Genomic DNA, 17,349 nt, shown 5'->3' on the forward strand with positions numbered 1-17,349 from the left:
AACTCCCAGCCCCATTTGCATCTCCCTGCAGGAGGATGGCTCAGATATGGTCGGTGGGGCTCAGGTTACAGGCTCTAATACTAGGAAACACATTCTGCAGGTTTCCACATTCCAGATGACAATCCTCATGCTTTTCAACAACCGAGAGAAATCCACGTTTGAGGTACTGCACTCATGACACGTTTTGTAAAGTTTGTGAAGGTAATTTCTCAGCAAATGTATGTAAAAACAAAAAAAAAGTAGTATGAAAAGTAGTAAAAGTAGAACTTGCATTCATGCAGAGGAAGGCTTCATTTGTACAGTAAAGAAAAAAACTTTTTCTTTAGTGGTTTTTAAGTTTGCTTCGGGGACGTTGGTTGAAATCAGAAGTTGGAGACTCAAGAATAAAGAATGCTACCAATGCATGATTCACCACACAGAATAGTTGAGCATAAAAAGTGCTTGCCCATCTATAAGCCTAAATAATGCAACACAGACCTTAAAATGAAGTCAAACAAAAAGTCTCAGTACCTGTAACATAGAATTCTTAACCAAATTCGTAATTTATGTGTGAGCTATTAAGTATTATTGAAACCGAACACAAACCAGTGTGATGGAAATCAGGAAAAAATACTTACATTGCTTGTAGGGAAAAAATATATTTTGTAAAATATATTAAAAGTATTTTTATATTGCAATTGCTTGCTGCATTTTCATGTCAAAACACCTCTTGCTGGAGCAGTGAGAGCACAGGCACTCTGAAGGTGTTTTTCTGAAGGATAACTGAGAGAGGTTAATATAATAATAGATAATATGATAATAGAGGTTTGGAACAACATGAAGGTGAATAAGGCCGCATTTGCACTGCAGGTCTTGATGCCCAATTCTGATTTTTTGACTATAACCAGACCATTTTTTTTGACAACCCAATCTTCTTTTAAAAGTGACCCATATCTGCATTTACACTACACTTGGCGAAACAAACTAAAAATTGCATTATGATATCAAGAAATCAATTTCAATAGTACATTGAGTTTAATTTATTGACATGGAATTCATAGAAACATTTTCAATGCAATAGTTTCATCCTTGTGTCAAAATCATTATATAGTACAAATTCTTCAAGACAGTGATTATGTACACAGATCCGCTATAAAAGTTAGTGTGCACTAATGGCCTCGTGGTAGAGCATTTGTTAAGCATGTTAGAGGTTCGACTTTGCCCTCGTATGTGGGTTTTTTTCCTCATTAAAACCACATGTGTTCATCAAAGATTGTATATCAAGAGCAGGGACATGTTTGTGTGCATTTTATTTTGTGATTTCACTGGAATAAATTGTTAGGGGTTAACAGTTTAGGATCCAAGGACCAGATGTTTGAAAGAAGACCCAGAGTCAGAATTATAAAATATTGAAGAAAAGTTTTACTGAAGATAGTTTATAGTTTCATCAGCAGAAGTCAGCTTCAAGACTCACACAGGAGTTCGTAGGCCGGCCCGCTTACAGTTACAAAGATCACAGCAGTTATACCCATCTACACACACACACACACACACACACAGCAGTTTTACCCTACACCAAGGTCTAAGCTACGTCCTTGCTTCAGGTTGCAGTTTCTGATTGGCTAAGAAAAAGATAAACATAGTAATTTCCACACATATTCAGATAGACGGAAGCATATCTCCATCTGATTATGCAGCCGACACTCGGACCCTGAAGTTAGGCACGTCGTGACCTTCCTGGTCGCAGATTTGGGTTGCTGGGCGCCAGCATGTCCAGAATAACAACTCAGTCAATCTCCAACAATGCCAGTGGTTCCTTAACCTGTATCCAAGAAGACTAACACACACACACAGACACACAGCTTTCCCAAGGTTGGATTTGGCCAGGCTCTAACTATAAACAGGAGAGTCCTCTAAAAAACATCAGGATAATGCGTTCTTTCTCCCAAGGAGAGTTACACTTTAGTCTAACTGGAAAGTAAGGCTTGAACAAAGAAATGGTCCTTAAACTATTAGCTTCAATAACCTATATGTTTTAACATGTTGAAGACCTTTCTCAAACACAAAACAAGTCTATATTTCATTTCTGGAAGCCGGGCTAAATAAGCAAGCACTGTTACTGCATTCAGATATCAAATACAAACATTAGAGAATACATGAAAAGAACATTTCAGTAATCACACTGTAACTTAAAGTATGGCTGGGCATCGAGTTCGATACTTTTTAGGCACCGACCGAATTGCCTCGGTACTATCGAGTATCGAAACATTGTCTTGTTTTTCAGTACCAAATTTCGATACCTAAGGGGTTAATCTCGTAAACGTCAGTGCATGCGGCATGATTGGCTGTGGTGGAAAAACACTGGTTTACACGGTTGCCCAAAAAGACGTGGTTCGCACATGAGGCTGTAGTGTGTGTGTGTGTGTGTGTGTGTGTGTGTAAGCGTCCTAACCCAGATAGATGGATAATATGTGGAAAAGATCAAAAGTGTAGCTACGTTTCACCAGACTCGATACCAACAAAGGTGCATTTCTCTCTATAGCCGCATGCGTTCACTATACTGTAGGATTGACGAGTCAGCATCGTCATCTTCATCTTTGCAGCCAACACTGACTCAGAAAACACTAGTTTATTAATAAACAATTAAAATGTCTCCTTGCTATTTTTTCCCGACACATTCATAATCATTATGCTACTTTTACCAGTGCTTTGCGGCAAGTTTTATGTGGCATATGCCAGGCATATATTCCGACCCCAGTAGCCAATTTAATTATATTCACATTTATTTGTAGCTATAGCATTTTTCACAATACATATCGGTTCAAAGCAGCTTTACAGAAAATGCATGTGTCTAAATTACAATTTAGAGTGATCTGGTATCAGAGGTGACTGTGTGTAAGTAGACTAATGCATTTAAATTAAATTTTCATTGTTTCATTGTTAAACAATGCATAAACAGCTAAGGCAGAAACAATGAGCTATTTTAAATAATACATGTTAAATGATTAGGATACATAGAAAACTTTAGCATTGGTGCTTTTTTACAGACTCAAAATATGAGTGTAAAAAAAGTCAACAAACTTTTTTTTTTTTTGAGGTAATGTTGTTAAAACGGGTTTTATTTGTATAAAATTGGTATCGAAAAAAGTATCGTCCAGGAACTGGTATCGAAGTCAAGGTATCGAACATTTTTTAACGATACCCAGCCCTATTCAGTCCCTCCAGAAAAACGCGATTATGCGATCGCATGATTCAATGCATAATCAGCCTAAGTCTGCATATTTATGCGGGGGCCGCATTTTTTTCAAATACGCCGCACTTTCGCCGCATAAATTGCAGATTTCCACATGCAAAATATGCGGGCTTGCATGATTTCAAAATCCCCGCATTTTCGTTGCAAAAAGTCACATACAGTCAGGTCCAAAAATATTGGGACACCGACACAATTCTAATCTTTTTGGCTCTATACACCACCACAATGGATTTGAAATGAAACGAACAATATGTGCTTTAACTGCAGACTTTCAGCTTTAATTTGAGGGTATTTACATCCAAATCAGGTGAACGGTGTAGGAATTACAACAGTTTGTATATGTGCCTCCCACTTTTTAAGGGACCAAAAGTAATGGGACAGATTAACAATCATAAATCAAACTTTCACTTTTTAATACTTGGTTGCAAATCCTTTGCAGTCAATTACAGCTTGAAGTCTGAAACGCATAGACATCACTAGACGCTGGGTTTCATCCCTGGTGATGCTCTGCCAGGCCTCTACTGCAACTGTCTTCAGTTCCTGCTTGTTCTTGGGGCATTTTCCCTTCAGTTTTGTCTTCAGCAAGTGAAATGCATGCTCAGTCGGATTCAGGTCAGGTGATTGACTTGGCCATTGCATAACATTCCACTTCTTTCCCTTAAAAAACTCTTTGGTTGCTTTCGCAGTATGCTTCGGGTCATTGTCCATCTGCAATATGAAGTGCCGTCCAATGAGTTCTGAAGCATTTGGTCACAACATGCTTTTCTTCACAACATTTGGCCAGATCAAGAACACATCCAGGAGGTAGGTGTGTGTGTGTGTCAAAGTCAACAATCAAGAGAAGACTTCACCAGAGTGAATACAGAGGGTTCACCACAAGATGAAAACCATTGGTGAGCCTCAAAAACAGGAACGCCAGATTAGAGTTTGCCAAACAACATCTAAAAAGCCTTCACAGTTCTAGAACAACATCCTATGGACAGATGAGACAAAGATCCACTTGTACCAGAGTGATGGGAAGAGAAGAGTATGGAGAAGGAAAGGAACTGCTCATGATCCAAAGCATACCACCTCATCAGTGAAGCATGGTGGTGGTAGTGTCATGACGTGGGCATGTATGGATGCCAATGGAACTGGTTCTCTTGTATTTATTGATGATGAGACTGCTGACAAAAACAGCAGGATGAATTCTGAAGTGTTTCGGGCAATATTATCTGCTCATATTCAGCCAAATGCTTCAGAACTCATTGGACGGCGCTTCATATTGCAGATGGACAATGACCCGAAGCATACTGCGAAAGCAACCAAAGAGTTTTTTAAGGGAAAGAAGTGGAATGTTATGCAATGGCCAAGTCAATCACCTGACCTGAATCCGATTGAGCATGCATTTCACTTGCTGAAGACAAAACTGAAGGGAAAATGCCCCAAGAACAAGCAGGAACTGAAGACAGTTGCAGTAGAGGCCTGGCAGAGCATCACCAGGGATGAAACCCAGCGTCTAGTGATGTCTATGCGTTCCAGACTTCAGGCTGTAATTGACTGCAAAGGATTTGCAACCAAGTATAAAAAAGTGAAAGTTTGATTTATGATTGTTAATCTGTCCCATTACTTTTGGTCCCTTAAAAAGTGGGAGGCACATATACAAACTGTTGTAATTCCTACACCGTTCACCTGATTTGGATGTAAATACCCTCAAATTAAAGCTGAAAGTCTGCAGTTAAAGCACATATTGTTCGTTTCATTTCAAATCCATTGTGGTGGTGTATAGAGCCAAAAAGATTAGAATTGTGTCGATGTCCCAATATTTATGGACCTGACTGTATATCTTAGCAGAAAGTTGAAAATTGTTGCGTTTACTTCACACAAGCACAGCCATTTCCCATGTTGCCATGGGAACGTTATGAAGTGACGTAATTACGCGACATCATTGAAAAGCTGCAAACCCCGTGATGCCGATGAAACCATGATGAAGCCCACAAATCACTCTCATTTACCAGAAGATGTCTGTTTTGTATAGCTACCTCTGTAAAACAGGAAGCACACATTTAATTTTTTTATATTTTATTCATTTTTACAGAAGTTGTAGCATATTCATTTTGTAAAGCTACAGAACTTGTTCGACTCATCAATGTTTTGTAAGTTTGAGCCATGTGTTTATTAAGGTCTGAAATAAAACAAGATGAGAACTTAAATATTCCCAGCACTTTATGTGATGTAGTATGCTTGCTTATCATAGGAAGTAATAAGAAATGACTCTTTACATTAAAGTACATTTTTTTGCATTTTTCTCTTTTTCATCAAACCGCAGTTTTTGCAAGTTCCGCAATTTTTGCAAGTTCCCGCAATTTCATCGCATAAAATTGCAGAAATATCCCGCATATTCCATCGCATTTTTTAAGAAAACGCGCCGCATAATCAAGGATTTTTGCCCGCAACAATCACAAAAAAACTCCGCGTTTTTCTGGAGGGAATGCCTATTGAGAAGTCATTCAACTCATTTGATATTTAGAAGGAAATATTTTGATTAATACCTTAATTATAATCACTCATTACATATACATTGAAGCAGCAGTGGATTCCAGTCCACCCCCTTCAGAATAGTCTCAACAACGGGACGGAAGCGTGTGTCTGTGCACGAGCCGCCGTTACTGATAACAGCGGCAACAAGCACTCGGGATGATTTCAAAAGCAACACATTTCAGCGGCAGATCACCACTTATTTAACACAAACGGACGAAAAAAATACTCTGCTGGTCACCTAGAGATGTTTAATTTGTTGTAGATATATCTGTACAACTCTTTGACAGGGGAATATCCGATCTGTCCGCTTACACGGCAGGCGCAAATGCACGTATCCGATTCATATCAGATTTATTTCCACATATGAATGAGGCCTGAAACCGATCTGAGAATATCGGAATCCATGCGCTTTTTTGTGCTTACATGTTCATGGGTCATATCCCATCCGGAAGAAATCGGAATTGGGTCACTTGAACCATGCAGAGTCAGTGCGGCCTAAATGATGACATAAATTTATTTTTTGGGTGAACTGTCCCTTTAAATATTTTAGTATTGAATTTGTGGATTATCGAATGAAAGTTCCCTTTCATAGGTTAACTAAATCGCTGCATAATCAGCTGACTCTATGGAGCAAGTGTGACAATTGTCTGAAGCCCGTAAAGAATCATGGCAGTTTGTTGGCTGATGGCGCTGGCACCACCCACCAAAACACCGTGCCTCTGATTTCTCAAAAGTCATCTTCATTTATATAGCGCTTTTAACAATGTAGATTGTCTCAAAGCAGCTTTACAGAGATAAGCGTATAATTTAAGGTAACAGAGATTGTTTCGGCTTTACAGCAGAGTTAAGTTATTTCCATCTAAAGTTAGTTTTAATTGATTTGGTTCCGTCGCAATGATCATTTGTTATTAAATTAGGGGCCGCTAAGACGACACCATTCTCTCTACACAGACTTTAAACGCGAACCTGTGAGAAACGCTGATGGCGGTCACATGCGCATTTAGAATGGGTTCTATAGTTATGTGCGTTAGAATATACGCAGGTTTGGAATTCCCTACAAGCCAAGCCTAAACAAAATACTTGTCTTTCCTTATAAATTTTGATAAGGAATTTTATTTTATTTGTTGCTTTGGGGTAGGACCGCAAGACGAATTTTCCCGACAACGCCTTATCTGTAGAGTGGTAGTGGGATCCTCCATAGGGAGAGACTAGTTGGCACTTCAGCACTGCGTTGTCATCGGTCCAAGTGAAGGTCCTTCGTCAGATCTGGATACGGCCCGGATCCGGCAGGCTGCAGGAAAAACCTTGGGATAAACACAGACACTAAAATTAGCGTAGATGCCATTCTTCTCATGATGTAACGAGTACATCAGGATTTTTGGGAAGTGTTCCCGGTTCCGGCTGACCTAATCTATGCAGCCTAACATTAAATTATAGAAGTCTATAATGTATTATGTGAACGCTATGTCAAAGAGATGTGTCTTTAATCTGGCTTTGAACTGACAGAGTGTGTCTGCTTCCCGGACAATGGTAGGAAGACTGTTCCAGAGTTTTGGTGCTAAATAGGAAAAGGATCTACCGCCAGCAGTCGATTTTGATATTCTAGGTATAATCAACTGGCCGGAATTTTGAGATCGTAATAGACGTGACGGACGATAATGTGTTAAGAGCTCGCTCAAGTACTGGGGAGCTAAACCATTCAGTGCTTTGTAAGTAATCAGCAATATTTTAAAATTTATGCGATGTTTAATAGGGAGCCAATGCAGTTTTGACAGAACTGGGCTAATATGGTCATACTTCCTGGTTCTGGTAAGAACTCGAGCTGCTGCGTTTTGAACTAGCTGTAGTTTGTTTATTAAGCGTGCAGGGCAACCACCCAGTAGAGCATTACAATAATCTAGCCTTGAGGTCATGAACGCATGAACTAATTGTTCCGCATTTGTCAATGAGAGCATATGACGTAATTTAGATATATTTTTAAGATGGAAAAATGCAGTTTTACAGATACTAGACACGTGACTTTCAAATGAAAGATTGGTATCAAAGAGCACACCCAGGTTCCTAACCGACGACGAAGACTTAACAGAGCAGCCATCAAGTGATAGACAGTATTCTAGGTTATTACGTGAGGAATTTTTTTTGTCCAATAATTAGAAACTCTGTTTTTTTCAGAATTTAGAAGTAGGAAATTACAAGTCATCCAATTTTTTATATCCGCTATGCATTCCGTTAATTTTGTGAATTGATAAGTTTCGTTAGGTTTTGAAGAAATATAGAGCTGAGTATCGTCGGCATAACAGTGAAAGCTAATGCCATGTTTCCTAATGATATCTCCTAATGGTAGCATGTACAGAGTGAACAGCAGCGGTCCTAGTACTGAGCCCTGTGGTACGCCATACTGAACTTGTGATTGATAAGACATCTCTTCATTTACTGCTACAAACTGATAACGGTCAGATAAGTATGATTTAAACCATGCTAGTGCAATTCCACTAATGCCAACATAGTTTTCTAGTCTATTTAAAAGAATGTTGTGGTCGATGGTGTCAAACGCAGCACTAAGATCGAGTAACACTAATAGAGAGACACAACCACGATCGGATGATAAGAGCAAATCATTTGTGACTCTAATGAGAGCTGTCTCGGTACTATGGTACGGTCTGAATCCGGACTGGAAATCCTCGCAGATATCATTTCTTTCAAGAAAGGAACACAGTTGTGAGGATACTGCCTTTTCTAATATCTTTGACAGAAAAGGTAGATTCGAGATCGGCCTGTAATTGACTAATTCTGTAGGATCAAGTTGCGTTTTTTTAACAAGCGGTTTAATCATAGCCAGCTTAAAGTTTTTTGGTACGTATCCTAGAGACAAAGACGAATTAATGATATTAAGAAGAGGATATATGACCTCTGGAAGTATTTCTTTCAGTAGCTTAGTCGGTATAGGGTCTAGCATACATGTTGTAGATTTAGATGATTTAATGAGTTTAGTAAATTCTTCCTCTCCTATAGCAACGAATGAATCAAATTTTTCCTCAGGGAGACTACTGTACTGACTACCACTGCCTGATGCGATACTGTAGTAGACGGTTGCATAGTTATAATTTTGTCCCTGATATTATCAATCTTATAAGTGAAGAAGTTCATAAAGTCATTACTGCTGTGTTGCTTGGACATGCTTGCGCCATCGGTTGATCTGCCTGTTCTCATTTCTCTGTTTCCTCGTGTTTGAATATGTTTGTGTCTACTGGTGTGTAGGACTGCACGATATTGGAAAAACTGACATTGCAATATTTTGATTTTCTGCAATATGAAAACAATTTCACCAGATGACTTGAATTAGGGCTGTCACGATTCCTCGATTAAATTTGAGTACTCGATTTAAAAAAATCCTCAATTGCAATTTATGCTGGGTACACACCAAAAGATAATCGAGCTGATTTTGGGCCTATTTCCCCCCCTCCGACAATCCACCCTATGTCCCGATTATCTTGATGGTTCTACAGATTATCTTATCAGATTTTCCCAGGTGTGTTGAGAGTGTCCGAAACCTGCTCGGAAGAACATCGGAGCCGACCCGATCGCAAATCGCAATCAGAAATCCTGATGTGTGGGGGGAACCCCGAGGACAAACGTGCGCACGTTCTGGAGATTATCTTATGAAACGAAACGATATCCAATCAGAAAGCGAGATGATGGAAGACTGAAGCATAACAAACGCAGTCATGGCGCAGCACAAAGTGAAATTGATGTGGACAGCAGAGATGGAGGATCAGCTTGTTGATTTGTGGCAACAGCACGAATGTTTATACAGCGTGTTCTGTGAAAATCATTCCAAACACTGTCATCGCAGCTTCTTCCTGCATATCGTCCGCCATGCTTATTCTGAGGTCTCGCGAGATTTCCTGTGTTCAAAATCTGTTTGTGTGTGGTGTGCTGTCTTTGTCACATCATGGCACACCACACACTATAGGAGCAAAATGGTTAAATCTAGGATTTTTTTGTCCTTATGTTTGTGGTCTATCACATTTTGAAAATCTTATAAGATATAAAAAAATCTTTTGTTGTGTACCCAGCATTACCCGTGTGGAATAACCGGCATTTTGACATCAAAGTAAGATTTGTCACTCTAAACTACGCAAAAACCGGGTGACGCCTCTGTGCACGTGCAGTACTCTAATCAAAGCAACAGCAAAAGAAGAATTTGACCAAATTTTACACCTGCGTTTTTTAACGGTCGCCGAGAGTTGAAGAATGTTCAACTTTGTGTAAAATCATAGACTGTAAAAAAATATGGACGTAGTGTCCGTGACGTCACCCGTAGGTTTCTGAAGACCGTTTTTGAAGCCTAAAGTGAGCGTGTCCGACCGTCGCCATCTTGGCAGCGCGTCACTCCCGAATTTATTTATTTTTACAGTCAGACAATGAGCTGAGGTAATGTGACGGCTAACCGTCAAACGGCTAATGATGACTAATGACCACAGCAGCGGGAATCCACCTGTCACTCAAAAGTGGACACGCCCTTAATTATGCAGAACTTTAAGGCTTAATATAATGTAAACGGATGAGTTATAAAAAAAATTCACCCCCCTCACAGTTGTCATGAAGGGAAAAATAAGCTATATAGACCAAAGCCACTTTTTGCACCAGGCTGTCAACGTGTTTTTTTCTGCTGTAAAGTTGGGCATTTTAACATGGGGGAGATACAGATTTGACTCACTTCTGCAGCCAGCCTCAAGCGGCCAGTCGATGAATTGCCGTTGAATTCACTTCCGTGTTGGTTTCAAGAGATAGACAGGGAGGTTGCCGCTTGGGTAAAACACAGCGCTCATCACTGTCACTTTTTACCCAGCCGTCCAATCACAGATGAGGAGGGGTGGGACAAATACCACACCGACCAATCGCCACATTCTGCTTGTACAACGTCAACAGAAGACAACAACAAGCATAATAACGGAACAAAAAAAATGAAAAACAAGAGCCAGAGCAAATACTTTACATTGTATCAATTTTTTTTATATATAGAAACAATACAGAAACAAACTATCTGTGAAATGAGATACTAGTAACACTAGCAAGGAAAGTGTCTCAACTGAAAAAACGCTCTCAAGCGCCCACAGCTAGGCTAAAAGCGCTTTGGTGGACACGTGGTCTAGGCTGCCCAACATTCGGCTCGTGTGATCAGCCTGGCCATGATTGCTTCTGCTTTGTCATTTCCACCACATGCTGTGTTTCAGATGACAACAGTTCAACTATGTTTTGAATCTAGATTTTTCAGCAGTTTGCTCATCCTGCACGCAGTGGTCCCCGTGACGCATGGGAGTGGTGCTCATGACCGCAGTGTTGTGAGGAGTTTTATACAAGTCTGGGAAACTTGTGATCCAGTCTCTTTCAGCTTGGGTCATTATTTGTTTCACTCCATTGATGATTCTGTCAGTTACATCATGTGGAACGTTTCAACTCTAGATTCTCATTCGTGCAACAATGCTTTGAAGTGTGGAAAGCAGTGCTTGGCTTCACACGAGCACAGTGTCATGGTTACAACGCTTGGTGCGTGTTAGGCCCTTCATGTTGAGTCCGGCTGTATTCTCCTGTTTTGGAACGGTCTAAAGTAAGAACCGCTGAGGCGTATCTACCTTTTCTTTTTTATTATTGGTGTATCAGTGCATTGTGAACTCCACTGTGCTCTGCAGTGAAGTCCTCGGATGACAGGAGTGTTCCTCGTGTTGTTTTCTCCTGTTTTGGACTCTGTCAGACCATTGAAATTGCCTGTCTCGCGATAACAGTACAAATGTGTATTTTGAATTGCATTTGTTTATATAAAGTGTCTTTAACTACTATGTACTAACATTTAAATTAATTATTTAATGCGATAGCACTCTGTTTGCATGCACTGTGCATGATTACACTGCACGATTAATCTCACTCATATTCAAGGTAAATCATCTCCACTTTCATCCCCTACATGTTTTTTTGATTTATTGATCTCATCAGCTAAAACATCATCACATGTTAATTTACTTTCTGAAGAAGTGCAGACCCGAGTGCAGCCAGATTTCCGAACACACCTCCCACAGGTGTGTCAGCTTCGACACTGCAATCTTTCGTTAAAATCATGCTCCGTTTCAAACTAAACCTCTAGTGTGAAAGCCCCCGAAGACACAGGTGTAAGTTTGGAAATAACTATGCTTTAACCATGCTTTGACGTATTGGGAGAATCTATCGTCGCATCAGAACATTGATATCAAATGTTTGAAATGGAAGTATTATTACTTGTTTATCATGAACTCTCTTCAAACAGAGAGAGCTGAAAGATTATTGAAACACCATAAAGGCACACCTAATTTATTAGAATGGGTTTTGTGTTTCTTTGAGTTTACTTAACAGTTCACTTTGTTAATAAGTAAGTTTAGACCTGGCTTTCAATTATGTCTTTGTTGAAGTACTATAATTACTCATTTTATGCACAGGGCCCAGTTGTTCAAACGTAATCTGACCGGATTCCAGGTTTCAAGATTTGATCAAACTTTGAAAATGGGTTGTTCAAAAGAAAAAAAAAATCTGAAAATGGATTAGATCACAGTCCGATCTTTGTTTTAAACTGGATCAAACCATCAGTATGTGTTGTTCAACACTTTTTGGTAAAATTGTGATGCCTTATCTTCAATTATCCTCATCCCAGCAGAATGGAGAGTTTCAAGAACAAAAAGTAAAAAAAAAAAAAAAAAAACTTTTTGTGTATGTATGTATAATGTATGTGTGTATGTATATATATGTATATGTGTATGTATGTCTGTATGTATGTATAATATATACATATACATATACATAAATATATGTATATGTATACGTATACGTGTATAACAGTACTGGTCGAAAGTTGCAGAAAACACAGTTATACTTTTTAAACATCTGGGTCCAGAAATTGAAAAAATCATCCATTGTACTTAGGACAATTAACATTGTTAATGAACAATCCATTGTTCAGCCTGTACTCTCAAGTCAAGTCACCTTTATTTATACAGCGCTTTATACAGTACAGATTGCTTCAAAGCAGCTTCACAGAGATAAAGAGAAAAAATAAATAATAATTCCCTGAAGTAAGGGCATCACCATAATTTCCCCATATCCCTATTCTCATGTCCCTGTTGTGTTTTCCTCTTTTGGCAGGAGATTCAGCAAGAGACTGATATCCCAGAGAGAGAGCTGGTGCGGGCACTGCAGTCTCTGGCCTGTGGAAAGCCCACACAGCGAGTCCTCACTAAAGAACCCAAGTCGAAAGAGATCGAGAGCGGCCACGTGTTCACTGTCAACGACCAGTTCACCTCCAGACTGCACAGAGTCAAGATTCAAACCGGTAACAGTCTTCTTGTGTTGATGCTGTAGAACTGACTGTAAGCCCAGTCAAGATGATCAGCAATAATGAAAACCCCCCAAAAAATGCATATTCATCTTAGTGTGTGAGCACGATTTTCTTTTCTTTTTCTCATCACTTGTGGTGTGAAATAGCCTTTATTTAACACTATTTAACAGATTTATAGATTGTTCATCCTTTAATTAAGAATTTCATCCTTAATTTCATCTGACTCTATATATATATATATATATATATATATATATATATATATATATATTATACACACAACGATCAGGCATAACATTATGACCACTGACAGGTGAAGTGAATAACACTGATTATCTCTTCATCGCGGCACCTGTTAGTGGGTGGGATATATCATTATATTATATATATTAGGCAGAAAGAGAACATTTTGTCCTTTAAGGCCTCGTTTACACTGTCAGTGAAATGTGACCCATCCGATTTTTTGCTCATATGTGACACAGATCGGATGTGTTCTATGACCGTGCAAACGGGGATAAAAAGCATGCATTCGGATATTTCGAGATCGGTTTCAGGCCTCATTCATATGTGGAAATAAATCAGATATAAATCAGATATGTGCCAATGCGACTGTCATGTAAACAGGCAGATCAGATTTTCTGATGCATTATGCAACGTCTCTGCGGTTTAATGACAAGAGCAACCCCGGCGCGCATCTGCAAAGGGACGGACGGTCCGACGAAACGTCGTGTCGTTGTAGGAGAGGAATGTGGACGGACACGTGAAGTGTTTTCACAGGATTGTAATTGTAAGCATTTAGTCATTTATTTGTAATTTGTAAACACTTTAAGTGGGCTATTTAAAAAGTGTTAGGACTATTTACATGTTAAATTATATTTTTTAAAACATACGTCATGTGAGACGTCATATTGTGTGTGCATAGAAAGAATTCGTCCGCGGCCGCTCAAAAAAATAAATAAAAATCATCCACAGCTGCTCTACTCCTGAGCCCAACTCCACCGTCAGTGTTGTGTGAGGTTTTTGTGTTCATTTCTATTTCATGTCGCTGTGCAGGCTCTTTATTGTACAGTGTAAACAGCCCAATAACCCCTTTATTTTAAGGCTTAATTTATGTCCCATGTCCCAAAGCAGTATCAATAATGTTAAATATGTGATGTGCAGTCAGGTTCGGGTGTGTGTATGCCATTTTAACGAGCGTTCTCACCGATAAGCTTGTTGTGATTCGTGGAGTTTATAGACTTGATATTGTTTCTTATTCAAAAGTGGTGTTTGGTGAACACATATTTCGCGTTCGTCCATCTGTGCAAGAGAATTTAACCCTTTAAGCATGCGTGATGTTTCAGATAGTATGGCAATTGGCAAGTGTAAACACATGAATCGGTATATACTGTACATATATGTATATGTATATGTATGTGTATGTGTATATATATATATAAAACAAAAGTGTAAATATCGAGAGATAACTTTGTCGTCAATATCGCACATCCCTAATGTACAGTATTAATTTTTATTTCTTAAGTTCTTAAAAAGCCTTAAAAATGTGCATCAACTCTGGTATGGGCATCAGAGACGTTCTCCTAGGTAATCATTTGGAAAGCTTTTCCACTAACGTGTTTGTGTCTCTTCCCTGCAGTTGCAGCCAAACAGGGAGAATCGGACCCTGAGAGGAAGGAGACGCGACAAAAAGTGGATGACGACAGGAAACATGAAATTGAGGCAGCTATTGTTCGGATCATGAAGTCCAGAAAGAAAATGCAGCACAATGTTCTTGTAGCAGAGGTGCGGAGACTACACTTTTTTTGTGACAATAGTTTGAGCATTAAAAAAAATAATAGATATTTGTAATGGGAGCTTGTTTCCGCCACAGAGTAAAAAAAATAAAAAGGGTAATTGTGACTTTTTATCTCGTAATTCTGATATAAACTTGCAATTTTGAGGAAAAAAAAGATATTTTTGGACTTTATAATTCGCAATTGTGAGTTTATAGCTCACAATTCTGAGAAAAGATGTCAGAATTACGAGATATAAAGTCAGAATTGCGAAAAGTCACCATTATCTTTTTTTATCTATTCTGTGGCGGAAACAAGCTTTCAAATATTTGATTATATGATCTATTTAAATATAGTACAAAGCATAATGAAATATATAGCATATAAAAGCATGATGAAGTTGAAGTCTAGAGTAGGACAGCACAGTTCTGATCAATGATTAATCATCAGATCAGTTTTGTTCATGTACAGTTTTGATAAATATTACACACAGACCTTAATTCATATTTTACTTAGTCATATAATAAAAATACTTTTTCATAAATGCTTTGAAAACTTTGATGCAATAATATTTGAAATAGTATTTTGTTGTTGTTGTTCACCCACGTTAAATTCACATATGACCCCAGCGATAATGTAATATAATATGAGGTCTGATTAAACCCAAGCTTTCATTTCATATGAAGGAACACTTACGAGTGTCAGTGTGAACTGTGTTTTTATATATACTTAATTCTGGCTTTATCTGAGAATAGCGGTGACGTCTCTGGTTTTCGTGGGGGACGTAAACTAAGATCATCACCATGTTCACTTTCACTGTATTCAGAAATGTTTTTTTGGACTTGTGTTTGTAGGACTTCAGTTTGTCTTGTTTGTCTTGTGTGTTTTTGCCTTTAGGTAACCCAGCAGCTGAAGGCACGATTCCTCCCAAGTCCCGTGGTCATTAAAAAGCGTATTGAAGGACTTATTGAGAGAGAATACTTGGCCAGAACACCAGAAGATCGCAAAGTGTACACATATGTAGCATGAAGGAGCGTAGTTGAATCTGGCATGAAAGAGCGAGTGAGAGTGAGCAGGCAAGCATCGTTTTTGGGACTTAGTCACACACACCTCACATGGGATGTTATTTTATTTTATTTTATTTTATGTCCTTTTTTTGCCTTTGTTGTCATTCGTACTGGGAATAAACTGAGAAGAAAACCTTGTTTTAAATTGTTCTTACCGATTCCCACAAGGCTTTCCACTGGATTAGATTCAAAGATTTTACAGAAGGTCTTGGTCTCTATGAGAGAATTGTTGTTTTTTTGTCTGTCCCTTATAATCATACAACTAAATTAATAAAGTCAGTCACACAGTGTCCCATCATTGGATATCATTAAGACCATTCATATCATTAGGAAATTCCTTTTTTTCTTCTTTTTTTTTCTATCTGTGTAAGTGAGTTTGGTTTATGTGCACCTTATAGTTTGTTCAGGTTCTCATCTCTGCCTGCCGGTCGCCTGTGCTTTCCCTGTCAAGATTGTCAGAGTGGACACAGGTGGACTTGCACAGCTTACAAAAAAAGGTGGTTTGGCTGTATTTTTTCCCTCGCAGTTTCCTTTTTTTTTTTTTTTTTTTTTCTTCTTCATGTCTGACATGGCCAATTGTAAGATGACTTAAAAGCGTTTTATTTTAAAGGAATTCTTTTGAATGCAGTTTAAACAGAGATGGGGGAGCAGTTTGGGTTTTCAGCATTATTATATTTCAATGTGTATAAATTGTAAAATAATTGTTATTGTACTCAATGCTGAAGTGAACTGTACAGGGCCTTGTTTTCATCAATAAATGTAGAAAAAGAACGAAAAAAAAAAAACAATAAAAGGATTGGCCGTTTTGGGTCAGACTGTTCGCCTTGCTCTAATCTTCACAATGGAGGATCCTGGAAGTTAGGACATGAAAGAAGTGATAGCTGTGTGAAATTACACATTTCAGCTCAACATTCAGCTGTTCACACAACATTTCACTCATTCTTTTTATTCACATATGAATAACGTGCAGAGTACATCAAATATGGTAAATGACCAGTGAAGGGAGGTCTCGCATGTAACACAAGCACTTTGGAGTTTCCGGAAGGACTAATAATGTTTGTTCTCGCACATTAAAGCATTGATCAATGTTTACAAGTGAATAAATTAAATAATGACTTTTTTCTTCAGAAGACTGCTAGATTCTTATGGATTAGATTTGCATTGTCTTTATCAACTTTGAAGCATGAAAGCGTTGGTAGCATGGGTCTTCAATAGGACACAGTGTATATGCAGGTTTGAAAGTGCGTTGGGTTTCCTCCCGTCCCGTATTTACAGGTAAAATGATGTGTCCCATATCAAATCTGTGAAGAATGAAGAAACAAAAAAAAACTGACACACTAAATCTAGAAGAACTGGAGCAACAAGTGCATACAAAAATCTCACTGGATTATTACA

At 38.6% G+C, this 17,349-nt stretch overlaps 1 protein-coding gene across 1 annotated transcript in view; it reads left to right on the forward strand.

The window, feature by feature from the left end:
- The window catches only part of cul3b (cullin 3b), a 37,920-nt gene extending 21,663 nt beyond the window's left edge, over positions 1-16,257 (forward strand). Inside the window, exons 13-16 of the mRNA XM_084419795.1 lie at positions 32-163; positions 12,923-13,109; positions 14,752-14,897; positions 15,785-16,257. Of these exons, the coding sequence (XP_084275921.1) occupies positions 32-163; positions 12,923-13,109; positions 14,752-14,897; positions 15,785-15,916 (597 nt within the window). The 3' untranslated portion in view covers positions 15,917-16,257. The remainder of the gene's footprint in view (positions 1-31; positions 164-12,922; positions 13,110-14,751; positions 14,898-15,784) is intronic.
- Positions 16,258-17,349: the final 1,092 nt, after the last annotated feature.

This window comes from Rutilus rutilus (genome assembly GCF_951802725.1).
Source record: "Rutilus rutilus genome assembly, chromosome: 9".
NCBI classification, from domain to species: Eukaryota; Metazoa; Chordata; class Actinopteri; order Cypriniformes; family Leuciscidae; genus Rutilus; species Rutilus rutilus.